Genomic DNA, 15,126 nt, shown 5'->3' with positions numbered 1-15,126 from the left:
CTGTCCATCACCACCACAGGGGTGATGCCCAGACCTGCTCCAGGTGGCCACTTGATTCTGCCATCTTGAATCCAAGGTGGGCAGAGGCCTCTGGGAGCATCTGAGTGGTCAGGTCAGGCAGGTGACATCACAGCCCCCTCTTGATAGGTGGTCACCTTGCTAGGTGACCAATCCCTCTTCCAGGGCTATTTAGGGTCTCCCTCTTGGGTGGGTCCTCAGATTCGACGTGCATGATTCCAGCAGGACTCTTCTGCATCATTTACTTCATCTTCTGGCCACTAGAACTGAAACTGGACCCTCCAGGAACCGACAATCTGCATCCAAAGGGACAACCCTGCTTGCAACATTGTTTCCACGGCTCTTTCCAGCAACTACATTTCCCCAGCTGTACTTCCTTGGAGGGCGACGAGTTTTCAGTTTGAGCAAGAAGGAATCTTCTTTGGAGTGAAGGAGTACCCTCTCCTCTAGAGCTGCGTGTATCCTGCATCATGGGTGGTGGTCTCATGTGGTCCCCCTGGGTCCTCTCTACCAGTTATCCCACTTGGGTGACAGTAAGCTTTTGCCTCTCCACGAAGGACAGTACACACGTGCACTGCAACTCTTGAAGGCTTGTTGGCATCTCCTCCAAGGCATCTTCAGGCTCCATGTAGCCCCAGCACTCTTCTCTGCGACGCACAGCCCTCTGCGTGCTTCTCCTGCAATGTGGGACTCCTTCCTAGGTGTGCTGTTTGGGCCTCACCTCAATTCCTGTGCTTGCTGCCTGTGGGGGCTGCCTCCTCTTCCTATGACTCTCCTCACTGCTGAGAGCCACCAGGTACTCCCCTCCAAGGGTTGAGTCCTCCTAGACCTTCCTGGTCCCCGGCAGCTCTGCATTTCTTCTTCTACGACATTTGCCTTTGCCTAGGTTTGTTGGTGTTTTTTCCACACCACTGACCGACTGCAATCCTTCTTCCGGCGTGGAACGTCGACTACATCACTTCAGGAACTCTTCAGCTGCTCCAGTGCTGCCCTGCTGACGGACTTCGTCCACCGTGAACCTGGTCCTGTATCCACAGACTGGTGGGTAGTGGCTCCTGCCACCACTGGAGACTACAACGAGAACTGGACTTGGTCCCCTTCCTTTCCAGTTCTTCCTCTACAAGGATCCACCTTTGGCTTTTTGCAATCTTGTCTGGGTCTTGCATTATCCGTTTCTGATGTCTTTTTGGTGGGTTTGGGGAGAACCAGGTACCTACCTCTCTTCTCCTGGTCGCTGGGGAGCACTCAGGGAACTCACCTTTTGGGGTTCCTAGTTCCTTCGGCGCCCCTCTACGGATTCCAATTCCTTGGGTGGGGGCCAGACTTTCGCATTCCAATTTCTTAGTATATGGTTTGGTTCTCCTCCCCCCGGGCCTTCAGTACTTACTATTGCTTTCACTGTTTTCTATTGCCTTTTATGCTAATTCCGGACTCCTAATGTACATATAATAGTGGGCTTACTTACCTCCAGTTGGGGTATTACCTATCCAGTGTATTAGTATTTGTGTTAACATAATAAAGTACCTTTATTTTTGTAACACTGTGTGGTTCTTTCATGTGTGTAAGTGCTCTGTGACTACAGTGGTATTGCATAAGCTTTGCATGTCTCCTAGATAAGTCTTAGCTGCTCATCCACAGCTAGCTCTAGAGAGCCTAGCTTCCTAGACACGGTCTACACCTCACTAATAGGGGACACCTGAACCTGGTATAAGGTGATAACAAGGTAGGTGCTCACTACACATCAGGCCAGCTTCCTACAATGAGTCCATAATATTAATTATTCTATACAAGAAACTGAAAAGAATCTAGAGAGATATGTCTCAATGAAGACCCATGATAAACTGACATAAGTCAGGAAAATAAAGGAAATATGTTCAAAGAACATGTCAACACCATACAAATGTCTACACTAAAGTGTTAAAACATCAAGCTGCGATGGCTATCTAATATAAAACCTTTAACACCAAAACATGTTAAGTCTTAAAGTCCCCAAGATGATACTTTCTGGCATCTAAAGTATCCAATCTACTAAAAGTAGAAAAACTGATACTACCATATCATGGGTAAAATTAGAATGTTCACCACAATTAGTTTAAATCAACAACGTCCTTATTTGACAGTACAAGGAGGATTTAGTAAACAAACACTCTTACTGCTGTAGAATCCCCATAAATGAACCTCTTTGGGCAGAGATTAAACAATTTACTAACACTCCCAAGCAGCTGTTAATATTATAAGTTCCCTATAAGCGAGACTAGTATAAATCCATAATCTCACAAGTTAGAAAACCAACTCTCTGCCTAGGGAGCATCCCTGTACCCTGAAATGAAGGTGTATTAGCCCACAAGTTAAGGAAGCCCAACTGTGCACATATATATGAATGCTCACCAGCATACAAGCAAATACTGTATATACCATGAAGGTAACAACTCTTAAGCACAAGCTTTTCTTCAAAGTAAAGTAAACAATATCACCTTTATATCAGGTGTATTCAAAGGTGATAAACCTCTCAGAGGCTGTTACTGACAAAGCGGAAAGCCATCTCTCTACACCAAGTGATGACAACAATGAACGTAGCCTTCAGGCATGAAAAGCACCAAAGTGTTCCAGGGCACTATTCACCTCAATAACAATTTAAGGAAAAATAACAGCCCTGCAGAAGCGTGAAATAAATAAAGACCAGTAACTCCTTACCAGTCAGTACAGGAGTTATCAACTACACCAAAGGGTAGAGAGGAACCAAGCTAATTTGCAGTCCCACCCCTACGATCACAAACGCCTTAAAGCCGTGTCTGCCTATGCACATTCAAATGGCATGGCAATCAATGTGGCTTGGACTGGCTCTGAAAATCCAGAGATAGATAACCAGGCACAGTGACATAGTGCAACTGAAGAAGCCATAGCCCGATCCAGTCAGTAGTATCCATACTACAGCAAACAATTAGTTTAGCTGCCTGCTGGCCTTCTTGAACCGCAGAGGTAAGAGTGCTCCTGATATCATCCGGAAGCCTAGGCAGGATGCTTGACAATGAGTGCCATGAAATGTCCAAGAACGCAAGATGTATTAATAGAGCGTACACAAATCTAGGCTCCTGAAATCACTATCAGATGGGACAAGTGGGAACGATTCGATATCACAGGAGGCCAATGCAGCCTGTACCACCAAACTTCGATGAGTATAATGTCTTATGAGACAAGCCGGATCACCAGAGGCAGGTTGGTGCCTGTTAGATATAGCCCAATTAACATGTGCCCCTGTATCAGGCTTAGCCCAGGACCCCAACAAAACATCATGTAGGGCTACGCTGTAAGAAAGCACTGGTTCAACCCCTGTTTAGCCTTGATGGAGGACATCAATTAGGGGATCTGAAGATAATTCTACTGAAGGAAGAGTTTGATCAAACACTACAGCAATGCTTCTTAGCATGTCAGCAAGAGAGGAGCTTGCTTCCGTAGCAAGTCTAAAGGGCTGTGCACCGGCTCTGTAATGGCTTTGTCAACTGATGCTGAAGGCCTAACTGAAGCAAAGGGTGAACCTGCCGGGTTGGACTCAGTCAAAGCACTTTGCACCTCCTTGGGACCCACAGGCGCTCCAGAGGAAGGTGATTCACCAAAGACGGCTTGAAGGGAAGCGCAATATTCATGCATCTGGCTTAGAGTTACCCCATTCCCTAGAAAGGGAGGGAGAAATGGGGTAGACCCCTCAGTCAAGGAATGGAGAGAGGCTGTATGTCGGCAACTTCCGTGACTTTGACCGCTTGTGTTGAGACTTACATTGAGACGCAGATGGAGAATGGCATCCATCAGAATGACTCCTTGAACGGGCCCTCAAACAGACATCAGTACGAGAAGACGACCCTGGTCGACGGGAAGACCGGGAAGAATGGCTAAGTATTATCTGAGGAGCATGAAGTGAGTATTTTTTTTTTCTTTTTAATTCTACACAGCAATTTTCAACCCACTGGTAGCAGTTCCGGATAAAGATTATTGTGCAATGCACTTTGTTAAGGTTTACTGGATGCAGAGAGGATAAGCAGAAATGGAGCACAAGGGAAGGACAAGTTTCCAGCATTTGCAAGTGCCACCTTGCTCTAGTTTGGGGGTCACTCTAGGTGATGCACATACTTCAGGATGGGACATATGCCAGCGACGATATGCAAGTTAATTGGGCCATCAGTAAAGACGGAATTGTACAGCAGATGTCAATGACCAATTACCACAAAGTATTCCTGGAGTTCGTTTCATAAGGAGCCACTCCTTTCATTTCCAAAGTTCTCACACTGCTGTTGTGAAGGGCAGGAAATATTTGTAAGCGTTACGCTGGTACATTTACTACAGGGTACTGCTTGATTAGCCTGTTACACAGGCTTCCTCATTGGTTCTTGTGGTGTAATGGAGCTTTTAGGCTCCTTTTTACTGCTCTCTAGTACCTCTTCATATGATTTTTTACAAAGGGCCCGTTCAAGATCTTGGTGAACTGGTTACTGTGTCACAAACATGACTTATTTCGTCCATTGTATTACAATTTCCATAGGATATAATGAAATTGTAATATCTTGGTGAACTGGTTACTGTGTCACAAACATGACTTATTTCGTCCATTGTATTACAATTTCCATAGGATATAATGAAATTGTAATATGGTGGAAGGGATATCCATCAAGTACTGATAGGGTAATGGGACTATCTGTTAGACTGCCTAAAGGAACCAAACACAGAGGCGGGGGGCCTGCCCTCCTCCTCCGGTGAGCCAGGCAGCGATGAAGAGCACGACTAAAATAGTACTGACAGACCTTAACTTTGAACTCAACCAGTTACTAAGGGAGATCCTGAAAGAACCAGTGTGGAAATTACAAGAGGTGGAGCAGATGCGGGGAAAGGGGAAACAGGGGGGATAGTTTAACCAAGATGTTGCTTGTGTCTTTATTTGTTGTCAACAAAAAGCCAATAAAATTATTTTTTTTAAAACAACAAAAAAAGTACTGATCGGGTAACCCCATCCGCCAAGATCCAAGTGTTGTATTCTGGGCATTATTAGAACATCGTAACAATTGTTTCTGCAATGCTTTGAAAAACCCACATTTCTAGTCATACCCTCCAAAACGTGGGGTGGTGGCTGGAAGAAGCAGAGTTTCCTTTGTTTCCAATAATAGTGTAATTCTTGATTAATTAACCTAACCCATATATCTTCAACTAGCAAGAAATAAAAGTTTTGAAGGCTTTAAAATTGGACCGGTGGTGTTTAGATCCTCACATGCAATAGCGCCCCCAAAAACTGCCAGTGCAATCTTGGCCATCTCTGATCCTCCCACATAGCAATCAACCACTCTCCTTCTGGTACGCCATATTACCCGAGTTGCGAGGGGAAGAGAAGCATTGGCAAGGTCCTTCTCACCTTTCCCTACAGACTTTGATGTCCTCCAGAAGGTCAGACTTCTGCTTGTTTTGTTAATTACGACTGATGGTGGCCCCTGAAGGGCCCTATATTTTATGCAAGTTTGTTTTGTGCTTCTTGTAATTGTAATGTACAAACGATTGGTGCACCATGGGGCTCCACTTCAATCCAGACTGCCCCTGGTGGGCAACAGTGATCTTGGCATTTCCTGCTCCTCTCCCTCTTGCGTACACTCTTCTTTCACTACGTCATGTTGTCAGAGTCGCATGGAGATCCCCAGACACTAAGGTGTCTCCTATTTTGATTACTTACGAAAGATAATTGTGTCCAAACTGAGCAGTGTTTTTGGTTTCTTGGTATTATACAGTAAAAAGGGGTGGGTATAAAAGCTACAACAGAATATAATGGCGTAAGTGAGAACAAAACATCTCTCTACCAGGTCACTGACAATCAATCCCACCACCAAGGCATTTGTAGTCAAAGTTAAGGATGAATAAAATTACTTGTTGGCGAGGCCTTCAGCTTTAAAAAGAGGATAAAGGCAGCTTGTAGGCGATATCTCTGCAATGGTATGTATTATGAGAATGGGATCAAATACCCCAAAAACCGCACAAGATATTGCTGTCAGTATAAAAGTAGAGCATTCTGTGAAAAAATAATTTCTTTGTTATCATGCTGTTGTTTAGGAAGTGAACTGAAAGCAAAGCATAAAATGAGATACTTTTGTAGTCTTCACATTGTAAAGCAAAACCAACGAGAGGTTTAGTAGTCATTTGAACCTGTAGAACGTCAGCATTTAGCCCATTTAGCTTTGATTAAATCATGTGAAGCATTTCCAACACTCAACAGATATTTACATCACTGAAACCCCATCTTGTCTTCTAATTTGCCAGCCTGGTGCGATTCCACAGAAATTATTTTGCAAATGTATTTAGTTTCTACAGAATTCGTAGGGGTAGTTTGTGCCCTAAAAACACATCAAGAAAGGAGGTCTTGGATAAACAAGACTCTCACAGGCTTCTTTCTCCCAGGGCAGATGAGAGTTGCAATATCCAGCAGACTTAATCAACACACTTTGTTGGCTGTCTAGGACAGTAACGGCACCTGTTTGGCTATTAGGGTTTAGACGAAAGATCTCTAGCTAAAGACATCAGCAGTGTTCATTTGAGTGGAGGGGAAGAGTGGTAAGAGATCAGGCAAAGGAGGTTTAAAGTCAACTTGTAAAGGAGACCCAGATAAAAGCTTACAGGTGAGAGAAGCACTTTGTTGGCTGTCTAGGACAGGAACGGCACCTGTTTGGCTATTAAGGTTTAGACAAAAGATCTCTAGCTAAAGACATGAGCAGTGTTCATTTGAGTGGAGGGGAAGAGTGGTAAGAGATCAGGCAGAGGAGGTTTAAAGTCAACTTGTAAAGGAGACCCAGATAAAAGCTTACAGGTGAGAGAAGAGCTGGACCAAGATTTAACAAAATAAGACCTGTCAAATCGATGCTGTACAGCTGTACAAGTCAAAGCAACAGAAGCATGGTAAGTTTCCTTTCATGACATTCTATTTTTGACCCTAAAATCTCATTCCACACTAATAAAGTGGAAGTTGTTTGGGAGGAAATTCTACAGGAACAGGAGAAGAATCCCTCCTTAAACTGCAAAAAGTAAGGGTGTCTGAAAACATACTAGGCTAAACAAGAAAGAGAGCAGAAGGATAACAAGGCAGGCAAATTTGTTCTTATTCTATCAGGGCAGCGAACTACCAAGCAATTCACACTCAAATGTGCAGGATGCCAGTCTGGCTAGTATTCGACCATGACCCAACTAGAATTTGCCTGTCTTTAGAAGCTGTCTGAAGTGGGCTCTTGGCGAGAGCACCTCGTTCCAAATTTTGACCTCCTTGGGCCAAGCAGAATTAGTGAAATATGGGCTTTATGGATTATGTAGATTTTGTGTGATTGCACCTCATAAGAGAGGAAAGAGGCGGAACAGCAATGTACAGCACCCGGAAACATTCCTTCCTTTAAAAAGTTGACTGGCTACCATTTATGGTACCAACTTGCATTTGGTACAAAGTTACTCATCTGGCAGCATTTTTCCCTTGAACATCTTGCCATATGGTCTAATGCACCTTCCCTTATTAACACATCATCTTTTCTTTTAGAGTACATGCACACAACGCCCCAAGAGCCCCTGACTAGAATAGCGCTTTGCAGCTGCATATTTCTTTAAGTCTACCTAATCTCTTCTCCCAGCTGGAATACCGGTAACTCAAACCACTTAGGCAGATCTCTGCCTCTTTACCCTTTCCTCACCCCTCTGCTTATCCTCCTCCCAAACTCAAACACCATTAGAAAGGCTGACGCCAAGTGCTGCAGCCAGCACAGGTGAGACCTGAAACCATAAAATGTAACCTAGGATTTGAAGAGTTAATTACTGCTGTCAGATAATTACAGTCAGTGCATCCATCTCTAAAATCACCTCCTGTTCCACACGGATTTCAGCTCCACTCCAAGAAAAGGTAAGAACACCCATCTGATTATTCACACGTCGTATCAAAATACTTCCCACTCAGGATCGCAACAAATACAACACTCTGCCAAATCGCACATTATTGCATGGTGTACCATGTTACCCGTCTGATTATACAGGTTAGAGCTCACAATATGGTATAAAATGCTATATAAATGCTAATATATGATACAAAACAATACATGCAATATTTTACTCACTGTGACATTCTTTAGGCACTGTTCACAGGTGGTATTGGTAAATTTAGAACATTCTGCGAAAAAAGATTTTTTAATATCATGATGTAGTTTAGGAAGAGAGTTGAAAGTAAAAAAGCATAAAATAAAATACTTTTTTTTTGCAAATTATTTTGTAAGTTTTACATTTTACATACCTTGCGTGTACAAAATGATCAACGGAGGAGCAAACAGCAATCAACAGTCTCATTGCAACTGTATTACAATATACATGAAATGTCAAAATCTGTTGCACAACAGTACAATTATAGACTGGAAAACAGTCAAGAGAACGGTCTTCTTTCACAAGAGGAAGTCACAATGGCGCTATCGGGGTATATGTAGGTGAGCATGTTGTTGTGAATGTTTGAATAGTGCCCCAGGCGAATGCGATTGGTTGAGGGCCCTGCTAAGATCAAATAAATCAGGTATAAGGGGACTGATGGAACCTCCTGCAACTTGTGATTTGCCCTTCTGAGGCAGATACACAGGGATGTAGCCTCCCACGTGTTGAGTGTTGTTAGTTCAGTGGCGGTGGCTAGTGTGGTGTGTATGGCTTGCCAGTAGCCAGATATGGTGAGCCACGACCTGGACATATGTTGTAGGACAGCCACCTGAGCGTGGCATTTGGGGCAGGTTGAGTTTGGCTGCTGAGAACATCCGGTTCAGCTGAGAAGTTGTGAGATATGCCCAGTGTAGTATCATATATTGAATGTTTTTAAAGCGTGTGTTCCTGAAAATGGACTGGGATTACTTGAAGGCTATGGACGTCCCCCTATGATGTATAATGTGTGTATCACCACACGAGTACGTAGTTCATCCTCTATCGTGCCCCATCGGAGGAACTGACCTGGAGGAATGTTGTGATCTTGGCTTAGTTGGTCCAACCTGAAAAGCTGAACATTTTGAAAGAGACTACCCACAGTGTCTAGGATAGGAAACGGTCATGCCACTCCACCAATTGGTAAACAGTTAAGTTCCTGAAGAGCCCTGGAGAGGGATCCCAGGAGAATAGCAAAGTACGTGTTCCATCAACTGGGGGATGCAGATTATGCATTTCCTAGCAACCCACACATGTAGGGACCAGGATTGGTGCAGCTTGATGGTAGGGAGCAGATGCTGGAATAGTATGTGTTAGAGAAGGGGGACCTTCTCCTGTACTTGCCTCATGCAAGTTTGTGCCTACCAACCATTGGGATACCCAACTGGAGTTGTGCCACTAGGTAGTAGGTTTCAAAGGATGGCCCTCACATGCCTCCCCGACCCAGTGGAGCTGGAGCTTGTTGAGGGCTACAAGCCATATCCTACAGTTCCACAGTAAGACCCCGCCATCTGGTCCAAGTCACAGAAAAAAATGTTGGCTGGGGAATACCAGTACATTGTAGTCTGGAAAGAACTATCATTTTGGAAAGGGTGACCCTGGTTGTTAGGGCGAGTGGCAGCCACTGCCAAAATGGCACTTGGGACTTAAGGCTGTGAAAGCCTGCTACAGGTTGCCTTCAAACAGATCCCATTTGGGAGTGGTATAATCTGTTCCCCAGGTACTAGACTGTAGCCGCTGTCCACATCAGTGGTGGTCTGCCAAGATATATGTCTTATGGTGGTGCATTGCGATTAAACAGGAAAACGCTTGATTTCCCCCAATTCACTTGAAGTCCAACAGCCCCCTCAAAGTCCCAAAAGGCCGCAGAAATAGAAGTCAAGTCTGCCAACGCATAAGCAAACTGACATCGGGTGGTAAACCGGAGGTCAGGATAAGTATTGCCTATCAGGCTAATTTAAATTCTATTTACTATAAGCCCCCCAACGAAAAGTTCACAATAACCAAAAACCTTGTAGAAAACAAGACACAAGTTACTTACCTAAAACTAGATTTCTGCAGCATTGGTATCTTTCATAGACTTGTGTAAATGAATGATTTGCAGTCACCAAGCACAGATGAATTAGTTTGTGTACGTCTCACAGGGTAGGAGAAAGAGCCTCATGTGACATTTTGATCAAACATCATCCAGTCACTGAGATATGCATACTTAACAATAGGCTCCAGCTTACAGCAAGGGAAAATGGCAGGTATAATGTTCAGGACATGGGTGAACCGAATAATTAAGATGTTCATTACAATCCATCCTACCTTTAAAACAATAGCCCCCAGCCTCCCCGTCCCCAAGTAAAACATCCTGGTGTTATGTTTAATTTATATAACCTTATAGGACATATCTGAGGAATCTATCAACCACTCTGCCCAACACTACTACCTATTAGTAGTGGGAGCACGTGCCAACTTCAGGTCGGATGATAGCAATTTACTAATTATGGATACTGAAGACTTATCAACAAAATACAAACAGTCCAGAACACGAGGTTAAGGTTGTCTACATATCTGCATAGAAGAGATCATTTCTCATCAGCTAAGAGAGACTTCCCAAAGAAGCTCAAAGTAGACCCTTGCTTACATTAAGAAAATGTCTGTTTAGCATTCAAATATTCATGTAATCTGGCCCTTTCTTATCTGTAAGGCAAACATCTGTAACATCATAATATCACAACTCCAATATTATCTTGCTACTTGCTAATCAAGAAAGAGGGTAAAAGGGTTTTCCAATCTTGCCATTCTCTGATGGAAAGTTGATAACGACTGCTTCTTAATGGCACAAGTATTTGCTTGGTTAAAATCTGATCTAAAACCCCGCTTATTTTCTTAGGTAGGCTTGTTGCTGGCAATAGCATTTAGATGTTTGTACATATAAGTGCTCTAAATGAATGTCATTTATCAAAATGTCACTGTTTAATGATTTAATATTGAAATAATAATTCCCTCTGGGTGTCAGACAAATTGTGAAAAAGGCCATTCAGCTAATAGATGTTGAACTAGAAAAAAAGCCTGCTTTTGTTGCCTACATTAGTTCTCACCATGGAGTCAACATTCACGTCTCCTATTTAAAAGCAAATAATGAATATTAGTCCCAAGCTGTTTGTCATGAAAGCTGTTTGATGTGCAATAGCCTTAACACAACTATTAAATTATTTAAGCAGGTTTCTCTAGTAGATGTTTACGTTTTCTGAATAAGGCAGATGCCTTCCAAAGGCACATGAACTGGGTTGGATGAATTAATCTTTGAACAGGTCTTTGCATACTTAAACTAAAATGAATATTCAGTACACTTATGTTGTACTTATTACGGCGAGTAAAATGTATACCCTTTGGTTTTGAAGTACAATCTCGTCTTGTTTACCACTTGCTCAGATGAAGCGTTAAAATAATTAGCCAAGCAAACTATTAAAAATTCTGTCACGCCACTAAAGAACTGAACATGCTTCCTGGCACATACTCAGCATAGGTACTTATGCCTAGGGTCCTAACTATTCAGAGTGTGAGCACCTTTCCACAATAAAAGGGGGAGGAATCAATCTTTCAGTGGCTTCTGTGAAGAAGCGGGTATAAACCTGCAGTAGAAACAATACTAGGTGGCCAAAGAAATGTTCTTTATCAGAATCTCAACAGTATTGGTGCACTTTATAAAGGCCCACCAAGGGGCACGAAAACTGTGGTTGATGGTCAAAATTCATCACACTCACTTCCCCTGCTCCACTGTTCCCTGGAACTGCATTAAAATATAATTATAAATCCCCAAGTTCAGCTATTTGTCATGAAACTCACGGAATGAATAACGCACCAAATAAAACGAATATGTGACAGAACAACTACTGTCTAAACAACTATAGCCTAAACCACTACTGCTAAACAACTAAACAGTCTCTACAAATAAGTACTGAACATCTACTGTCTAAACAACAATTGTTCCTGAACAACTAATATATATACAACAACGTGATATCAGTCAGTTGAAACACTCTCAAATGCTGTTGAAGATGACAGAACTATGTCTGAACAATAATATATCCCTATTCAATCATCAAATCTTTGTCCAAATCCGCGGGACAGCAATGGGCGTTTCCTTCTCACTGAGCTACGCCAACTTGACCATGGGCTGGTGGGAGAAACAAGTAGCCTGGGGAGGTGATAATGAAGAACTAGCGGAGAAAGCAGTTATCTGGTTAAGATTTATAGATTACCTTTTTATCATTTGGAATGAGACAGAAAAGGAATTCCTTCAATACTTTGAAAAACTGAATCAAAATGATATGGGCCTCCAATTTACATATAATATAAGCAAAGAACGGGTCCAATTTTTGGATGTGATGGTATATGTAGAGAATAATCGGATTCAGACAACTCTATTTCAGAAGGAATCTTCGACTAACAGCATATTACATGGAGATAGTTTCCATCCAATGTCACTGAAAAGAAGTATACCTTATGGAGAATTTGTCAGGGTAAAACGTAACTGCTCCACGGAGAGTGAAATGGAACAAAAATTCACTGAGACAAGACCGAGATTTTGCCTAAGAAAATACAAATACAAAGATATCAGAGCTGGGGAACTGAAAGCAAGAGCTCGAACCAAAGAGAATATATTGACTAAATCTATGATGACAAAACCTCAGGAAGATGCAACTACCAGATTTGTAATGACATACCCCAATGAGAGACATCAGATCTTGAAAATCTTGAGAAAATACTGGGACCAGTGGTGGGAAAGTTGGTAGTGAAAAAACTTATGGCTACCTATAAAGAAAGTACCATCTCTACAGGACCTTTTGGTTAATAGCCACTTCCAGATCAAAGAACAGTCGAACTGGCTCTCGAGCCAAACAATTGGTTTTGTTTGCTGTAACAAGTGCAAAAAATGCCGCATTGGGATTAACGTGAAGGAATTTGAGGATTCTGGTGGTAACAAGATGATTATCAACAAAAGGATCACATGCAATTCCAACTATGTGGTATACGTAATTCAATGCACATGTGGTCTGCGTTATGTGGGCAGTACAATTTGGCCTCTAAAGAAACGCATTTTGGAACACATCAGAGCCGTGCAAAATAAGGACACAACCTATGCTATTGCAAAACACCTAGTGACTCATGATGGAGCCAAATGGACGGACATGAGATTTTTTGGTATTGCAAGTGTAGATAGCAATGAGAGGGGAGGAGATAGAGAGTTACAACTAAGACGGTTGGAGTCACAGTTCATAATACAGCTCAAAACCAAAAGTCCGAGGGGTCTGAATGGGGATGAAGAACTGCATTATCATCTGTAAGTTGAGGATATATAACGCTCGTTAACAGCTATTTGATAAGACTACCTGTGGATGTATAGATAGAGGGCATTTACAGATAAACATCAAGGAGATAATGAGGTAGATTTAGGATGTATGTGAGAATGTATGAAAACAAAATAGGTAAATGCACAAATCTATTATCAGGTATATAGGAATTACAGAATTAATTTCACCATACAAGGTTAATAGTCCCAAAAGGATAGGTTGAGAAAGGGACATAATTGTTATTGTTAACTGCAAAATTCTTTGCACATATTAATCTATATAATTTGTATAGCGTTGGGCAGGTTCTGTGGTGGTTGGGATCTTGGTTTTTAATGCACAACACTGATTTTATTTTTAATAGACATGTCCCACAATGCACTAATAGGGGTTATAGGCGAGACACTATAAATAGGGGACATGGAGATAGGACTAATTTACTGTGATCAAGACCAGTAGGTCGAAACGCGTCGTTGGTGAAGGATGGTGATTTAATATTGACTGCAATTAAAAGAAAAAATGTCCTCCTGGAGTGCGGTGGTGAAGTTGCTTGCAACTGTTTGTTCTTGGATTTATGAGAGGAAATGGTCCATTCCTCACACCTGCACCAGCATGAAACAGCGCGCCATAAGCAGGACCAGTTTGTTTGCTCATATATATTCTAAACAACTAATAAACCATAAAAACCAAAAAGAAAACCTTACCTTAAAATTAGTTGTTCAGGCAATTGTTATTCAGGCACAATTGTTGTTTAGACAGTAGTGTTTAGAACTTAGTTGTAGAGACTTTTTAGTTTTTAGCAGTAGTGGTTCAGGCAAGTAGTGGTTTAGACCTAGTTGTTCAGGATATTTCCCAATAAAACACCTTTCTCTGGTCGTGCTGCACAAATAGCATTTGTGTTTGTTATTACTTCAACTCAAACATGATCACCTATACACTTTTACACTATCTGTAATGACTACAGAACAGAAGAAAGCATCAATTTTAAGAGTCACTGAGCTCTTCCTGGAGCCCTCTCAGCGACCCCCCCCACCCCCAAATTTGAGAAACATCGCTTTCCTAATTTTTAGGTCGAGTAGCAAGTGCTTTGACCTGTGGTAAGCATTGTGGGCTTTTAACCATGTCCATGTCACGCCCATCGCGTTCCTTCCTGCGCTTGCCTTTCAAAAATCACTTGATATCATTAGTAAATGCTTTACGTTTGTCCCGCCTTGAGGCTGTTTTTGTCGTGCCTTGCAGACTGCCCCCGTTACATGGATTATTGCACAAGTGGCAATATACTTCATCGTGGGTGAACTACTTTTTACTTTTGTCTCTCCCCTTCATGCTGCATGGCGGCCATGACGGTCACAGCACGAACAGGCACAACAGCGTGAACTTGATCGGCAGGACTGGAGCACAGGTCACATTGTTCACAGTTACCTAATCAGAGTAATTTCTTGTGGCTTCCCCCTTAAAACACTTTAAATTTGTAAATGCTTTACTAAAACAGAAATCCTCAAAGTGAAAGCGGCTCTCACAACACAGCGGGAGAGCCGGTACTACAATATTGACTTCACTCGTGAAATTCACTCCATAATGCTTTGCAGGGCATTACTTTCACAAAACATTTTTTCTCAAAACTCAGTTGGATCACTACCAAAAGGTTCAGCATAACACACACTTTCTGTCTAGATCATCTCTGGGGCCCCAAAATAATAACCCCTCCCACCAGTCAGTGTCTTTTTAAACTCTCATTGCTGTTCTACAGCTGGGTATAGCTTGTGTTTTAGTGGCCTTGTTTGCGATATCAGTGCTATAGGCCTGCTACCCCTGA

General features: G+C 42.4%; 1 protein-coding gene across 1 annotated transcript in view; it reads right to left on the bottom strand.

Moving 5' to 3' along the window:
- The window catches only part of PTTG1IP (PTTG1 interacting protein), a 268,479-nt gene that overhangs the window by 203,480 nt on the left and 49,873 nt on the right, over window positions 1-15,126 (bottom strand). The window contains exon 2 of the mRNA XM_069225712.1: window positions 8,133-8,185. Within this exon, the coding sequence (XP_069081813.1) occupies window positions 8,133-8,185 (53 nt within the window). The remainder of the gene's footprint in view (window positions 1-8,132; window positions 8,186-15,126) is intronic.

This window comes from Pleurodeles waltl, chromosome 3_1 (genome assembly GCF_031143425.1).
Source record: "Pleurodeles waltl isolate 20211129_DDA chromosome 3_1, aPleWal1.hap1.20221129, whole genome shotgun sequence".
Classification (NCBI taxonomy): Eukaryota; Metazoa; Chordata; class Amphibia; order Caudata; family Salamandridae; genus Pleurodeles; species Pleurodeles waltl.
Note: the sequence above shows the minus strand (reverse complement) of the source record. Positions and strands in the feature narration are given on the sequence as shown.